This window comes from Apteryx rowi, unplaced genomic scaffold (genome assembly GCF_003343035.1).
Source record: "Apteryx rowi isolate R43461 unplaced genomic scaffold, aptRow1 scaffold_103, whole genome shotgun sequence".
Lineage (NCBI taxonomy): Eukaryota > Metazoa > Chordata > Aves > Apterygiformes > Apterygidae > Apteryx > Apteryx rowi.
Window position 1 is genome coordinate 1208716 of NW_020447231.1, and position 16924 is coordinate 1225639.

General features: G+C 42.1%; 1 protein-coding gene across 1 annotated transcript in view; it reads right to left on the reverse strand.

Annotated features, from left to right (window-relative positions):
* NPAS2 (neuronal PAS domain protein 2) overlaps nucleotides 1-16924 on the reverse strand; it is a 51986-nt gene that overhangs the window by 3892 nt on the left and 31170 nt on the right. The window contains exons 10-16 of the mRNA XM_026066375.1: nucleotides 16093-16240; nucleotides 15401-15482; nucleotides 14546-14687; nucleotides 13718-13824; nucleotides 13454-13546; nucleotides 7068-7214; nucleotides 931-1125 (exon numbers count right to left, since the gene is read on the reverse strand). Coding sequence (XP_025922160.1) covers nucleotides 931-1125; nucleotides 7068-7214; nucleotides 13454-13546; nucleotides 13718-13824; nucleotides 14546-14687; nucleotides 15401-15482; nucleotides 16093-16240 — 914 coding nt within the window. The remainder of the gene's footprint in view (nucleotides 1-930; nucleotides 1126-7067; nucleotides 7215-13453; nucleotides 13547-13717; nucleotides 13825-14545; nucleotides 14688-15400; nucleotides 15483-16092; nucleotides 16241-16924) is intronic.

Consider the following 16924-nt stretch of genomic DNA (forward strand, 5'->3'; position numbering starts at 1 on the left):
GGCCGCCGCCCGGCGCCGGCTCCGCGCTCCTCGCCGCCTTGGGGCCCTGCAAAAATCCCAGCGGGGGGAATAAACCTCGTTAAAGAAATTATTGTTATTATTATTATTTGCTATTTATAAAACAGATCCGCATTTTATTTTAATAGCGCCATTATCCTACAGGTACGTAGGAGGTTAAAAGTTGCAGCTGAGGGGTCTGCAGATGATGGCGCGACTGTGCTCGCTGCACACTCTGATAACAGGAATAGGAGCTAGGTGTTCTGGGAAGGAAGGTACCGCAGGAAGAGCGAACGCTGGAAGTGCTGGGAGATCTGCAATAAGAAAAAAAAGCCTGTGCCAAACTACTCCGAGCTTTCACAGGTCTCACTTATCAATAACTGGAGGTGAGATTTATTTCTCTGCACGGGAGTCTGTTACACTCACCACTTGGGAGTCTCAGGCCAATTTCTGTGTAGTCCACCAATGTGCCACCGCATTGCAGCAGGTTTAGCTGTGTCAGTGGCCTCTGGTCAAGAACTGGTTTGGCTGCAGAGAGTGAGCTACCCTTAAGAGCAGGGTTAAAGCTTATTCTGAGAGGTCACGCTGCTGACACCCATATTGCTGGTTTACAGTGTGGTCAGTCAGATTTCTTGCATGACCAACTGAAGAAAAATAGGTCATCCACACCTTTTGCATGCTCCCCCTGCTCAGTTTTAAAGCTGAAGCAGCTGCTCCAGTAACACTGCTGGCTGGGATCTTATAAAAGGGATTTAAGTGAAAGTAAACGCTGTAGACAGACCCTTTATATAGGGTCCCTTTATATAGGGAATAGGGAAGGAAAGGCAAAGACACCCTTACTTATGGGACTGACACGATTTTACTTGCTTGTTTAATAACAGCTCAGTGTCTTCTTTCCATACAAACGTTTCTCTGTTCAAAAAAAATCATTACCTGGCTTGATATCACACTGGCTTCTCTCAATGCTTGCTGGTTCGTTGTTTGTGAAGATGCAATTTGCCCTTGAAGTTGAGGACTGGGAACAAGCTGCTGCTGAGAAATGACGCCTGGCCTCTGCTGTAGCTGTTGTGGCTCTGGCTGTTGAATATTGCTAAAGCTCAAGGACACTGTTGGCTGCTGTAAAAACATCTGGAAAAGAAAGGAAAAGGTTTTATTCACGTCTCCTAGCTATCTAGATAGAGATAATGATGGTGACAGAGTTAAATCCAAAGATATGTTCTAAAATAAAGTTATCACAGTTCTGAATTAACTATAAATTTACTGTTAATTGGAAATCATATATTGTTCCTACATTAACAGTTCTGCTGTCTCTTCTTTCTTTCTTTCTTCTTCTGAAAGTGTATTAATTACTCATGAAATGCATCCTGAAGGTAGGAGTCCTCTCTCCGTGGGGGAGGTGCAGTCCTTGTAACAGCGGTTCACTGTACAGTCATGGTGTTCTGGGGCACTGTCTCCAGAGAGAACAGAGTCATTCCCTGTCTTTTCAATCATTTCATTTCTCCCTTCAGCAAAATCAGCCTGCCTTTCAGCCAAGGCCACTTTTGAGTTTGCCTCTGAAAATTCAACGCCATAAATGCAGTTGGGCTGTTGAATCTTTTTAATGAGGTCACAGGCAGGCCTGAGTTGTCCATGCTGCATGGTGGTGTCCTTATCATTGAGGAGACACATAAACAGGCAGTCACTGTCATTTGTGTGATTTCCAGTCAGGTAACTGTCACCTGCTGGTCTTCCATGCGTTTGGCTTCTGCAGAAGAACTAAGAACCCCTCTGCTACTATTTCTGCAAGCGACACACTGTTTTGCGTTGCAAAATGAGGCTTTCTTCTTTATAAGTTTCTTCTTTATATAAGTTATAGGGCTTTGGATTTTTTTTTCTTTTTCTCTGGGCTATTTGTTTTTTTTATAGCCATACAAAGGCATCTTTTTATAAATTATTTATGCTACAAGCTCTCCTTGCAATGCATCAAACCTAGTYGGATATTCTCTTGCTGCCAAGGACTGTAGGAAGCTACACTTCCCTGGTAGTTGAAGGCATTCCTGGGTCTTATTCTGATTCCCCACCACTACTACCCATGTGCAACACCATTAATTTAAGTGGAACTACTTGTGGTTTAAATGAAATCAGAATCACAATTACTCTCTTCATTATGCATCCATCAGTCTCATACCCAGCAGTACATCTGAGGTACGCCCAGTAATTAGTACACCTTTCTGCAGCTTATTGCTATATTAACAATTCCCTAAACTATCATGTCCCCTGCAATTTCTTTTGGGAAAAAAACATACCTTTCTCCAAAGACCTGACACAATTGCTGTTCAGTTGCCTAAGTATGGGTTGATCCATCAAATTTGTACGTATTTATCTAGCTTTTAAAACACAGTTTATATTTAAAAATGTTAAATTTTCAATGCATTTCTGTATGCCAAGTTTTACTCAGAAAAAAGGTACAGACAAAGCTTACATTAATCAGTTGAGAGAGAAGGGCAATTAATGAAAATGTTAATGGTCCTAAAGCAACGCCTTGTTTCAGGTGCTGTARGCTTAACAACATCTCAAAGATGTCTGATATAAATAAATGGGTCAAGTAACAGAGTTGTTGCTGCTCACAGCAGGTCTGAAACTAGCTCCGAGTGTTTTCTTTCAAAAACATTGCTCACTGAGTTTGGAGCCATTACRTATCAGAAAGACAGATGGTCTTGCAACTTCTGCCAAGTAAATAGGTCTTATTATGAATAAATCAAAGACAGAAATTATGAAAATTCATTTTCTTGTTTATTTTCTCTACTTAGAAGCTGAGCTTTGAACATGCCTAGTAAATGAACTTATTTGGTTAGCTCCAGCAATGGAACTGGTGGCCACTTGTTTGATATAAAATTCAGAACAGGTAAAGCAAGTGGTGTGTTTCAAAAATGTGATGTGGAAAGTGAACCCACTGTTACTGGCAAGATCACCACAAATTAAGACCTTTAAAAGCAGTAGCGTAAGCGTCCTCCCTGTACGTGGTGCACAGTGCTGAGAAATACTAAGTTCATCCAATGCAAATTCAACACCTATCAATGCAAATGTTAGGCAGGGTGTGAATTTATAGCAAATTACTTACTCTGCAGGGAACTGCCTGTGTGCATGCTTTACTTTGAGATGAAGGCAAAGTAGTTTATCCTTCAAAGAAAGCAGAGGAGCCTGCTTCGCAATTATCAGAGTGTGCCACTGGATAGGAATGTGCACAATTAACAGTTGGCAGCTAACAACCTATAAATTACAACCAAGTTCACAGTAAAAAAGCTTTCTTTTTTAATGTGTTCATAGCCCGAGAGGCAGACCTAGAGACACTCTCTGTTGCCTAATAATGGCCAAAGCAACATTATTACCATCAGAACATAAATGCCCTGGAAAAACAAGCCCAGGACAAGAAGCAATGGTGCCATTTAGCCTGTGTCCCCACAGAACAGGAAGACTCAAGATGCCTCATCAAAACAGGGGTCAACCTGAGAGAGGATTGGAGGAGTGGAATTTCTACCTGCTAGTTAAGCATAAAAAGCAAGAACATACTTCATTTGTACAACACTTACGAGTGTTTCTTCATAAAATATCTCCTGTGGTAGTCCTGCCTGAATTCATCTGCAATGCTGAAATACTATAGCTTTAAACAACAACAGAAACCCCATAAGAAACAAACCTTTCTCAGTCTGAGCAAATCAAGGAGATAAATTAGCAGCCCCGTAACTGCACTGTGGATAATGACATGTCTCATGGCTGATTTTGTGTACTGCCAGGTCAGTGAAGCATCTTAAAAATACTTTTTAATTGGCCAGCTTGTTAACATACTCGGCAAAGCAGTGAGAGAGAGAGAAGGGACACACTGACACTGCTGCCCCCTCTTTCCCAGATAAACGTCCCTGCAGCTAATACATGGATCGTGTTGGCAAGACGTTGAGAGAAGAGTGGCTGTTTGACTCTACCTATTCTTTGGATAACTGGGCTTATAACCTTCAGGCTCATCATACAGATATCAAGACTCTTCCTTTCTGTAAAATATGTAAAGATGAAAAGTACAGTACTGGCACTCTGAGATTCACAGACTTCCAAGGGAGACTGGTTTGCAAATTATGGGTGGCTACAGATGGTCTCATTTGTAGTTCTTGCAAGCTGGTCAGGCTCAGCCCTTCTGCCTTCCTCTCCGTCCACGATTCATTAGTTAGACTGCTTAAATCTGGAATAGACACAGCAGCCTTCAGACTTCTGAGGTTTCACTTGCTGCTCCTGTCCCTAATACTTTCATTTCTCAGGAAAAGCAGTAACAGGCATTTAATGGGTTTTTGAAAACTTTTGTTCAAGGCCCACAACCCTCCTGCTAGTTTCATCTTTCATCACACAAGGTGCGTGGAAATGGTTACTAATGCCAACTATTGTGCTCAACATCTGTCCAGCTGGGAAAGCATTTCTTGGCGGACTCCTGAAGGAAATGGAAATCAGGCTCCATTCTCCACAGAGCTACCTGTACCCTTCTGTGTGGAAAGGAGTGAATCAGTGTGGAAGGGACGCTAATAAAACAGCTAATGAGGGAAAACTGGAGAAAAGGCCTCCCTTTTCAGAGAGCCTGTGGCACTCCCCCATGCTTCCAGCTCTCATAGTCACGTTCTCCATGTGGAATATTAAAGAGATCAGAAATATGCTTGATGGTAATGCTCCTCTCTTTGGTACTATGTTTTGTGGGTTTGATAAGAGATGCAGGCCAAAGTCTTCAGACATCGGGCTCCGTGAATGATGAAAGCTGTATGGCAAAGCACATGGTTTGATTTCTGATTTAATGGTTTACTCCTGACTGCTTGTGAGTAACAAGAGTGCAGTATGCAAAAATATGAGGCTTTATTTTAAATTGCTCCTGATGGTTTGCATAAGACAAACCTAATTCCTCATCTCGCTTTATCCCTTTAACAGCACAGTAATTTCTTTTTTTAATCTAGAGAAAGTTGGAGAAGAAGAAGGTCCTGGTCATAAGTCAGTGTGACCACTCAAATCTCACTGCTTTGTCTAGTTGTTCGGAAGAGACCAAAAGGCACTCAGACTACAAATGCTGGCCCTCCCAGTCCAGCTGTGCCCCTCCAGGCAGATACAGCAGCCCCTGCATTTCCAAGCCACCCTCCAGTTCCCCTCTGTTCTGCATCCATAATGAGCTGCAATATGGTCAGTGCTAACATCAGGCAACTTGTAGGGTTTTGAAAAAATATTCCCCTGGGTCCAACCTGGCACGTTCTTCATGGGGGAGACAGAATTGCACGAATGCTGTAACTCAGAGCTACAAACCTGGAGGGGCTGAGTGGTACAGAACCACCCACCCTGGGCCTCTCCTTCTCTCTGCTTGAGCTCCCAGGAGCATAGAGGAGAATCTGTCCCACAGTCTTTGGGTTATTAAATGCACCATAGTACATATGGAAGACAGCTAAGTAAAAGTAAAATCCGTTCCCTGCATATAAGAAGGTGCTCTGATCTTCCACTTTTGTCTGAATTATGCAAAAAAACGGGATCAGTGAATATGAATATTGAAGATGTCACCAGGAGAGAGCAATGTTTTTTGCCCAATTAAAAAGAGGGCAAGTGAGAATATCATGTCTCTTGATATTTGTAATAACAATAATAGCTTTCAGACATATGACATGATTCTGAACTGAAAGGCCAGTTAATTGCAAAGAGAATTTCCTTTCCCGTTAATCAAAGTCAATGCAGAACCAATGGAAGAAACACACTGATGTTAAACCTGGTCTACCTATATGTTTATATGATACCAGGAACAGAGAGTCCTGGTTTTGGGACCCATCATTGCTGTGTCATATTATTAGCAGTGCATATGCAGCAACTCAGGTGGCAAAATTTCTAATTTGGGTTCACAGATACCTTAATTAGCTAAGCCTACAATCCCGAATTGTTTTAATATGTGAGCTGCATTTCACAGATGCTGATTATAGGTGAGATTCTATTTCTGTGGAAGTCAGGAGCAAAATCCCCACTAACTTCAGCGAGTCCTAGGTTTTTATACTGTGCTTAAAATGTTCTGTGGGACGTTCATTTCCGTGACAGAGCTTGCCTTCTAAAAAATCTGGATAGTACAATACTCACAGTGGGTCCCCAATGCAGCATTTCTAGCAAGGGTCATTTAATTTGATATTCCTAGTTAAATTACAGGAACATAGCAGTAATCAGTCCGCTTTTAGAAAACTTCCATAAAACTGGATGATTTCTCCATTTGTCATTAAATGAAACTTGAGATGTACCAAACTGCATTTGCTATTATTTACAAGGTGCAGCAGGCATAAAGGGTAGTACAAAGCAGATATTGTACTTAGTGAATTCTAGCTCAGTGGAGGAGGTGTACCAAAGACACAGGAATAGCAGCTTCAGTCAGCTTGACCCTAATGGCTTAAGCTGGTCCAGGGAAGGACAAACTCAGACAGGAGTGTTGGCCTTCCAGGTGTACACAAATCAACACTAGCAGAGGTGGGGTTTTTTTTGTTTTGTTTTCATAATATGACAAGGAAAGTCATCTCTTGTGCTCTGTATCCAAGCTGGGGCTGGGTCAGGAAGCAGGGAGCGAGTGGAAGAGACAAGCCCTTGGGGAGAGCCTGAGGGAGGGTGGGCAGGAGAAGCACAGGGCTGCTGGCCAAGGAAGAGCTGGATAGATGTGACAGTGAGGACTGGTAATTCACGTTTGAAGCGAGCACTGAAGCTAATGAACTAGAGAGACATGATCATTGCCGAGTCTGAACTTGAACACTTTGTTATTATCGCTGCTCAGTCTGAAGACTCAGTAGATGAAGTACTGAAGTACTACTGTGAACAACCTAATTTCTTCCCACCATGGTTGAGATATTTCTTCCTCTTCTTCTTCCAGAGGCCTCTCAATCTTTCTCAGTGTAGGTTACTCAGGAGACTAGCAGAGGGCAAAATCCTCATTCAGATGAGTTAGCTTTCTCATGTCCAGATTTCATGGACTCTGCAGCTAAATTGAAGTTACCAACTCTATTAAATGCCAGGTGAGAAGATGCTTCACTCTGCCCCTTCCAGCACCACCTCACCTGTACACTGGAGTCCTGGACCAAGCAGAGCTGCTCCTGTATTTTCTGGAGTTCCTCTTGCTGCCATCGAATGTTGGCCTGGAGGATCCGGGTTCTTTGTTCGAGCTGGTCCTTGATGGTCTGGAACATGCTAAACTGTGCTGAGAACTTAAAAAAAAGGAAAAAAAAAATCAGTCATTATGATAGGGACAGACCTCAATACTATGTTAATATATAAGAAGTTATTGGTCTCTTGACTGTAAAACAGTCAAATGAACAAAGTATGTCTGTATAATACTTTTATACTAACATCTAGGCAGAGATAAATCTGTTCTATTTTCAATTTTACATGCATATATTAAATTGCCTCAGTTATAGTGATCTGCTCACAACTGACCCTGTTCTTTTAGTGAATCATGACAGTGACTATTTTTGAGAATATGCTACTTTAAAACATTATCAAGCACATATTAATTAGATGACAAAGGAGTGCATTATTATTACTAACCTGTGGTTTGGAGCCCTTAGCATGACATAACCTCATATTCCAAAGAGTTTTACTAACACTTCCCGTTTCCTACACAGAAATAACAGTCCTGCAATGATTTATTCTGCTGATTACTTATTATATTGTCATGCAATGGTTGACCACAGTGAATATTTTCTAGATTTCTACAGCTGAGTAGTAGTCAAACTACAAGAAATACTTGTTAAGTTATTTTTATGCATGACATAAAATGAATGGTGAAGCTCAGTAGCAAAACAGCTATTCTAAATAATTATATAAAATGGAGATCACTAATGGGGGTGAAGAAGAAAGTGAAACATCCAATAGCAGCAATGCCTAGCACAAAAGGGAATCATCCAATAAGCACCGAGGAGACTAACATGGTAATAAATTCCTAGTTTCAGTTGGTGTTTTAGGGTATGATTTAAAGTTCACCAATGTTAATTATTACTTTAATTGGCTTTGGAGTAGCTGCTTTGCATGAGTTTCCATTCTAAAAGTAAAAACCACACTTTGGAAAAAATCCTACAGCGCAACTCTTTGAAAAATCTGAAAGCTTTTCCATAATCGGGCTATCCCACATCTCTCTGAAAACATGCAGTGCTATGAGAGTCCAGGTGAAAAATAAAAAATCTTGCAGTGACTTGAAAATGGTGTGTTGTTCCTGGGGCTTTTTTAGTGGCCCTTTGCGAGCASGCAAAAATGTTGCAAGTTGCTGGAGCCTTCCTGCTTAATGGGATTGCACTTGCTTACACTATTTCTGGCTTTCACTTTTTCAAAATAGGAAACCAAAAAAGGTGACAAGGGGGGAATTAGGGAGTGCTCTGGTGCTAGCGACATTGTACAGTTTAATGAATTTCAGGGCACTTGGAGAAATCTAAATGCGACAGGTCAGATCTGTCTCAGCTAACTGCTTTGCTGTGAAACAGCTACATGGGTGAAAGTGCCGTCACATTCCCTCCAGCAAACAKCTGAAACCTCTGTGCAAATGCCCTTCAGGTGAGAAGGGAAGAGAACTTCAGAGGGTTTTTTTGAGATATATATTTACGCAGGTGGAGGGTGGCGTCCAGGAGGTCGCTGCTCAGAGCGGTTGCCTGCAGTTTCCTCCTTCGGCAAGGCCGAGGGGAGTCTGTTTGCCAGCCTGGATCGCAGCTGGAGGACGGCTGAGGTGGCACGCTCACTTGCTGGGAGAGGCCCGGGGAGCCCGCTCCGATGCCAGAGGCGCCTGCGAGCGCTGTCGCAGCAGCTCGCGTGAGCCGCCCCGGGGGTTAGCGCGCGCTTTGCCTCGGGCGCTGCTGCCTGCGCTGCTCTTGCCTTTAAACAACAGCACCGGCGTCTGCAACCCAGGCCTCTCCCGGGGCGGAAAAATGGTGTCAAACCTCCTGAGGGGAAGTTTGTGTTATTTCTGATTGGTGTTAAAGGGGAGAAGTCAGAGCTAGTGCTACCGCTTCTTTTATTCCATGTATAAAGTATTAACTTGGCTAATGGACGGGTGGAAACCTCTGGTGTTTGGGAACAAAGATAGGTGACTGCAAGGGGCGTGCAAGTCTCCTTGTTTCAGTCTGGCCCAGAGTTTCCGCAGACTCCTGCRCACCCTGATTTTAGCAGTGGAATTGCGCCATGGAGCAAAGGCTTGATTAGATGAGACACAGCTAATTCCTGCTTTAACATGGGCCTGTACAGGACTTTTTAAAAGCTAAATGTTGGAACCTTGTTCTYTCTCTATTAATTCTGTTGCTAAGGATTTCGCTTAACTCTTTAAAAAGGTCTTTATCAAAAAGGAAGAAAAACCAGTTTTAGGCAAAAGTTTCATTTTAACTACCTGGCCTGCCAATGGTAAATTTATCTTTGAAACAGTCCAGGTGTGTGAACTCCTTTAAGACACTTGGGGAAAGGAACCTGATTTTCTTCAAATAAGAAATATAAAGAATTGTAGAAGAAATAATTTTATACCCATTTCATACTTTAATAAGAAGCAATCTCTATGTCCAAGCATTAGTTTTAGATTTGAATTTGATTTGCAGAGCTGCACACAAAAAATATTGCTTTTGATTTTAAATTATTATTCCATTCTCATATTTGATGTACATTTCTAGTATTTTCTTTTTATCTTCTTCCTCATGTGCTTTTTTGTGTTAACAACTTACTTAACAACAACAACAATTAGCTGGCCTACTAGAATGAGAGCCATTAAGGAAGAAGACAAGAAGTTTTCTCCTTTTCTTTTTTCCCTTTCCCATTCCAAATCCAAAATTAGGTGGCAACTCTAGCAATGACCTGTCTGATAAGAAGCCTCCATTGTTTCCCCGTATAGTGAGACACTAACAGCAGTTGACCTGCACCAGGGAGTATTTATCTCAAGATCGTTAACTGCTCAACTAATTAGGGAAGAAATCTGTAATTGTGTAATAAAGCATTTAACTCAAATTGTTGCACAGAAAACACTACACAGCTTTAACTCTATCCTTAGCATCAGATAAAGTTGCTATTCATCTCACTTAGCTATTTACAAACTTCCTCTGGTCCTCAGAAAAGGGAATGTTACATGTGTAGCAGCTTTCCAGATACAGCCCAACATGCAAGACAAAACCTGTGGGATATCTGTAATTGCAGAACACCCCCAGTTTGATCAAGGTTTGGTAACTCGCACACACATACACATGCAAATAGTGATAATTTTAGTCTGGTTTCTTAAAGAAAAGGGAGGCTTTTGCGATGGCGCGGGCAGGTGTTCTCGCCCGGGTGGGAGTGCACGCCGTGCAGCCTCGCTGTGCGGCCCCTGGAGAGGGAAGGGCGCTTCTGGGGTGCGATTCGCCCCCGCCAGCACGGGCACCTCGGGTCGTGGGGGTCACGGTGCCCTCGGCGGGTGCGCAGCTCTTGCCCGCTGTGCGGGCGGCCCCAGGCTGCCAAGCGAGGGCAGGGGAGCTGCGGCCTGTGCGGCTGCCACGGTGCGCCCCAGCCACGTTTGAGCCCCCTGGCCCACTGCAAACGTGTTGAACAAAAAGACAGAAACCTCAATGACATTATGTTCCCATAAGTGTCACGAAAACAGGTAGCTGGGTAAAGGAAAGAGACCCTATTTATCTTTTAGCATGGTTTCCTAAAGAAATGAGGCTTTAATTTCCTCCTGCCTTCCAACTTCCAATCCTGTTGGCCAAAACTCGAGACATGCAATGGAGTCACGAGAGTCTCGAAAGCCTCAAGTTGCTATAATTTTCATGAAAGCTGCAGCTGAGCAAAGCCGCTAGTAGCCTCAGCCGTAGCTGCGGGACCCCTTAGTCCCCCTCCTGACAGAGAGGCTGGGACCACGCGCCAGCCTTGCAGGGCACTGGAAGTCCAGCCGCAAGGCGCAATCCCTAGGAAACCAGGTTTCGTTAGTTTTGCTGCTCACTGAACAACTTGTTCATTCCTCCTGCCTTCTGAATGATGCCTGTTCATTCCCAAACAGAAGTATTAGTACTGATTTTTAGTCATCAACACCCGCTGTGTTGCAGGAGATTTAATTTATTACAATGAGCAAGACAAACAAACAGATATTTGAATGGGGAGCGCTTGGTTTGAAGTAAACCACTTACATTCAAGTGGCACCTAGCACTGTGCTTTAGGGCTTATTCAGGCAAATCGGCAAGTCGGAATCTAAAACTGTATTTAGGTGGCGACAAAGACAAGACAGCATTTGCTTGAAATAAACTAATCAAAGTTCAAGCAGATGGCGCCTGAGGCAAGAGCTAGCTGTTGGCTGCAGATGCACTTGTGGCTGCTTGAAATGTCCTTCCCTCGCTGCTACCCCTTGGCTGGACGTTCAGGCTCCCACAGACAAGCCCTTGCAAGGACTCCCGGAAAAGTGCCTTGGCCCTGCACGCACACACTCAGAAAACTTCGTTTTAGCAGCTTCCACCGCTAAACTTCAGTCCAGGGTGAGCAGCAAAAAGCTGGCGGATAGCAGCTTCTGAAACTGTTGCTTCTAGGTCTACAGCAAAGCGACTGACTTGCCTGAGCACCATTTCCATTGGGGTCCGTGGCATGATTTTGTCAGCACAAAAGGATCTTTGGTCTAAACTGCATTTGTATGTAGGGGAAAAGGCAATCTAGTGCCGTAAGTTTTGTGGCCTGTAGCAGAGGTGCAACTTTCTTTGAAATAGTGACATGGTAAAATGATACGGGAATAATTCAGTAGTGACTCTGGCATATTTGTGGTAGAGGAGTAGATATCATAGTTCTAAAAATAATGAGCTCTTGTTCTGCTGCTAAACTTCTGAGAAATGATCAACTAGCAAATTGAGGAACTGTAACTGTGGAAAGTATGCCTGGATTTCTATACTATACCTGGATTTCATCACTCATTCACTTAGTGCTGTAGGCACATAGGATGAATCTTTTTCTTGTCTTGCTAAATAATGGATTATGTTGCTGTAGGCTGGCATGTTTATTATTTTCAGGTGGCAAGTACAGAAAGAAATTAATAGTTTATGAAAAATCACCCAAATCTGTGGAGAGTTACTACCTTTTCCAGGAGTGTCTTGTATGAAGTGCGAGCCGCAGCAACCTGAGCTGATCCTGCGGTGCTATTTTCATGCTTCGCAATAAGAGAAGTGTCTGCATGAGCTTCTCTAGGGGCACTGCTGTGATTGACTGAGCCTTGCTGCCACTCAAACAGGTGATCACCAGAGGACTGCTTATTTAGACAGACTCAGTTCAGCCCTGTTCATTTTCCCCAAATTTAGCCAGTCCAAAGAGACAGAACTGCTGGCTGTGCCACTGAAGAATACTCTGATTTGGCTGAGAAGCAATGGAACAGGAATGTCAGTAAGCCTGTTAAACTGGGCTTTCAGTAAACAACCAAAAAGCATCTCTCCTGAATGAGTTTTGATAGGGAAGAAAGGGGAGTAGAAAAGAGTCAAGCAAAACATGCACAGGTTTATATAAATAAACTAATTGATGTTTTGAAATGCATTAATGAATAGCAGAGAAAAATATCTGCAAAAGAAAGTGAATGCTCAGAGCAGGTAATTGATACTCTGTTTCTTCATTGCAGGCTGGTGTGGAGTCGTGAAAAGAATGTTAAACATAAAAGATAAATGAGAATTTGTTATTTTAAAGCTGGGATCCTCCAGACTTTATATGTTTTATATACTACAGGAAGAAACTCTGGGATCCTGCGAGGAAGTACAGGGTACAAGTGGTAGAAGCCACCAAGGTCCAGGCCTCAGTCACTTCCCAAATTATAGGGTGGCAGGATATCATCACAGCATGGTCACAGGCCAGAAACAGTGCAATGGGAACACGCTACTCAAATTTGCTCCTTTGAAATCCACTGCCAGTGAAACACAGGGATTGGGTTTTTGGGCCATCACCTGCTTTTGAGATGTGGGTTAATAGACTTCAGAGGAGGATTTAGCCTCTAGCAGCATCCTCGTTGTTACCGGCGATCTCTCAAAATGGGTCTTGTTAACCTTTAAAATGTGTCCCTTACTGCAGGTTAGTTCTGCATCGGCACAGCCAAACAAGGGTTTTTAGGAGGATTAATCGTCTGTTTTTGTTTTTGTTTTTTAATTCTCATCAGGACCTTGATTCTGAAGAGGCAGGGTTGAAACCTGTTTTTCCATCTTGTTGCTTTTTGTCCTCCTATGACAGAGATGTGGGTGTGTACCTGGATATACATGCACCTGTGCTTCTGCTGTGAGTGTCTGTATATAAATATATGTTTAAACACACAAGTAGTCATTCAGATGACACTCCCACAATATTTTAAGAGTTGAGAGCTGGTGGATTTGGGGGTTTTAACTACTATAGAAGTATCCTAAAAACCCTGGACTCTGTCAATTTATTCAGTAGATGATGGGAGAAAATATCAGGGGATAGATAAGTGACCTATTCCATTTCCAAGCCCCCAACTAACCTGTGCCAGAGGTGCAGGCTGATTTGGCAAAGTTGCTTGTGGCAGCAACTGCTGTGGGAGAAGCTCACACGAAGGCTGAGAAGGCAAAGAAACCTAGGTTAAAAACAAAACAAAACAAAACTTAATTTATAAATTTGGCTCCTTTAAATTTTAGATTTCTTCTAATGCCATGGCCTTTGCGTAAGTCTTTTTTACTTGCTAAGCTGCATATGTGGCATATGCTTCAAACCTTCAGCCTATTTCTATGACCGTGTGTAAAGTTACCTGAAGAGCAGTAGGCTGACTGAGTCTATGCACAGACAAATCCTGCTGCGTGCTAGGAGTTCTTTGCAAGGGAGTGTTAGGCTCTGCAATCAGCTTTGTCGGTGTAGCTGTAAGAAAAGTATCAGTGAGTTCTCACAAACTGAAAAATCATGATCATTTTAAGTCAGAGTTGGAATGAGACATGTCTAAAAGTGATGTGTGGTCTGGCTAAATTCCAGCTGGAGTCAAGGCTCTTCCTGTTGACTTCAACTGCAGTAAAATCAAACTGAGAAGGAAGATCTGGGCAAAGATGAAAGTCAGTGAGACAGATTATGAGTCTGTGCTCCAATGAACAGAGCAAAGGGACCCAACATTGGTTCTAAAACAGCTGGAACTCTCTTTATATGAAGTTAGCTCATCAGCTTTTCTTCCAGACCAGAGAGCAGAAAGAGTGCATAAGGTGTGCCCAAGTCATGGCTGGAGCATCCTGAGTCCTGGCCAAAAGAATATCACCCACAGGCTGTTACTGCTTGTGTAAGTCAGGATGGGCCTCACACTGCTTGTCCTGAGACCCTCAAATCTGAAGACAAAAGTCTTCATTTTCATAGTAAATCTAAACAGCAGGTGTCATGGCTAGTCCCACTACCCGTTTCCCAGTGTATGGATGGTTGCACTAGAACCTTCCCTCATGTATGTTATAATTTCAGATTATGCACTTCATTGTGAGTGACAAACACATATTATTGATATCTCATAAATAACTGTTAAATTAGCAGCTGTGGTATAGAGACACACATTCTGTAACTTGGCTAAATTTAGAATAATACAGTAACCAGAAATGCCACTCACATGCAGGGTCTGACTTCGGTGTGTGAGAGGATTTTGGTGAGCTCCTGGATGACACTGAGGGTGTCCGACTAGCACTGAGGATTGAGGCACCAATATCGAGTGCATTAAAGTGCTGCTCGGGATCCAAGCTAGGGCCACTGTCCTAAAACAAAACAAAACAAAACAAAACAAAACAAAACAAAACAAAAAAGGAATAACTAAAACATCTGTCAGAGTAAAAACATTTTGTCATGCATATGGTAATTCTTGCAGACCCACTTCTTTGGCTAGCCTGAAATGACTTGAGAAGAGCTATTCCCCAGTAGGCTAGCAGAAAACCTAGGCCCAAATGTCGATGTCCTTTACAAATAGCATTTTACTGATTCATTTTCCAATGCGCTTTTACTGAGGTGGAAAGAAGTAGCAAGCTACTGCCATGGTCATTTTGTGCTTTGAAATGTTCTGCTGAATCTTTTGCATTCAGTTGGATGTGACAGTCACTACAACCTGTGAGAGACACTCAGCGATGCATTGAGGAGGAGTTTGCGTTCCCTTCCCTCAGCAGGCCACATATTGTCAAGAAAGGATTGCCAGAACATGTCCAAATGAATCTCAAAACTGTAGTACTTTGTTGGAGGAACACGGAGATAGCTCACATTGCCCCTGCCCATGTTCCACATATTTCATGGCAGTTACTGTTCTCCAGGTTTATCCTTTCATGAACTTATCCAATTTATTTGAAAATTATTCAAGTGAGCAATGAATTCTGAGGTTGAAGGAATCCTCCCACAAAGACAATGCTGAAGTCTTTGATGATGTTGTCATAGGAACAGATTGTGATTGCTGCATATATTCACAAAAAAACTTGTCTTGTACCTTTAGGGCTGAGGACACAACCTCTGGGGACACTTCTTCCAAGCCCATCTCTTGTCTCCTCTCCACCCGAACATCTGCATAACTGATTGTAAAATATAATTCTATGTTTCAACATTATATGGCTATATTTCATAAAATATGCTTTAAGCAAATAAAGGCACAAATTACTATAACATTTTACGGGTTAAATGAACAACTGAAAATCACTGAAGTCATATGCTACTGCACAAAATTTGAGATACCACGTTTTAATTTTCAGTTTCTGCTCAGTTCCTATATTTGTGGAGTTAAGAGATATATTAAAGAGCTGAGGTCAAATTCACATCTCAAGATCATGTTAGAACTTCATTAGAAAGCTTCCATACATCTCTTTTAAACTGCAGCGTAAGAATTTCAGGAACTGAACAGTCAGCGCATCTGTTTATTCCCTGTTTTTACACAAAATGGAAAAATGCAGCAGTTAATCTGTCTCTAAACTAATGGTTAATAAGTGAAGCTTAGCATGGAATAAGGCTTAGTCTGCTCATTTTTCTATAATAAAGTTACTTTTTTCACCGAATTCAGACTTAATTTTTGTTACATAAAAGACACATTCATGTTTCTAAGAGAAATGCTTGCAATAATTAGAATGCCCTTATCTTACTGTCCTTTACGTCCCTGCTGTTTGCTATGACTGTGATGGCTTTCCGTACCTTACTACCATGTGTGTGCACACAATGAACTCCGGCTTAGAGTTCCACTGGTGGTACGTGATGTAGTAATGGGTCTGCAGCCAGATCCACTGTTGTCCTTTGGTCAAAAACCGATAGCAACAAGACTTCCCCTTGCCAAACTGCATCACTGTCATCAGAAAAGATACACAGCTTGTAGCACAATGTGAAAAATGATGTGAAATGCAAGAAATGGGACAAAAATATCTATGGCCCAGGTCCTAATTCCTGTTGATTTCCAAGGGAGGTAGGAGCCTAAACACCYTTTGAGTGTGAGGGCCTGTGACTCTAATGATAAAGCAAATATAAAGATCAGTAGGTATCTTTTTCTAGCACTTCAAACAGTAAATTCTTGAATAGTACAATTACCCTTAACTTTGGACACTAACACATTAATATCTTCTACAGCTTAAGCATAAATCTTTCCCTAGTTTATGGGCTGATCACCTACTACCTAATTAAGCAACTGGGGTTAATTTCTAAGAGTGATCATCTTAAGTTCTATATCAGAAAAATACAGGATAAAAATGCTTGAAAAGATGAATAGTCTGTGCAGATGGATTTCAGTGACTGTGAAGAAAGAAGTGAGTATACAGGGATAAAATCGTGCTAAGATAAAAATCATTTGGAACAGAAAGAAAATTCCCAGTCTGACAAGAATTCAGAGTGCAGTAAGCTGCAATGTATCTAAAGGTTTTAAAGACTCATGGACCAAATTCATCCCTGCTGTTTTTCCAGTGATTGCAAGGGGTTCTCACACATGCCCATATTTAACCTTTTTATATTTTAAAGTCAACACATAAAAACTAATTTT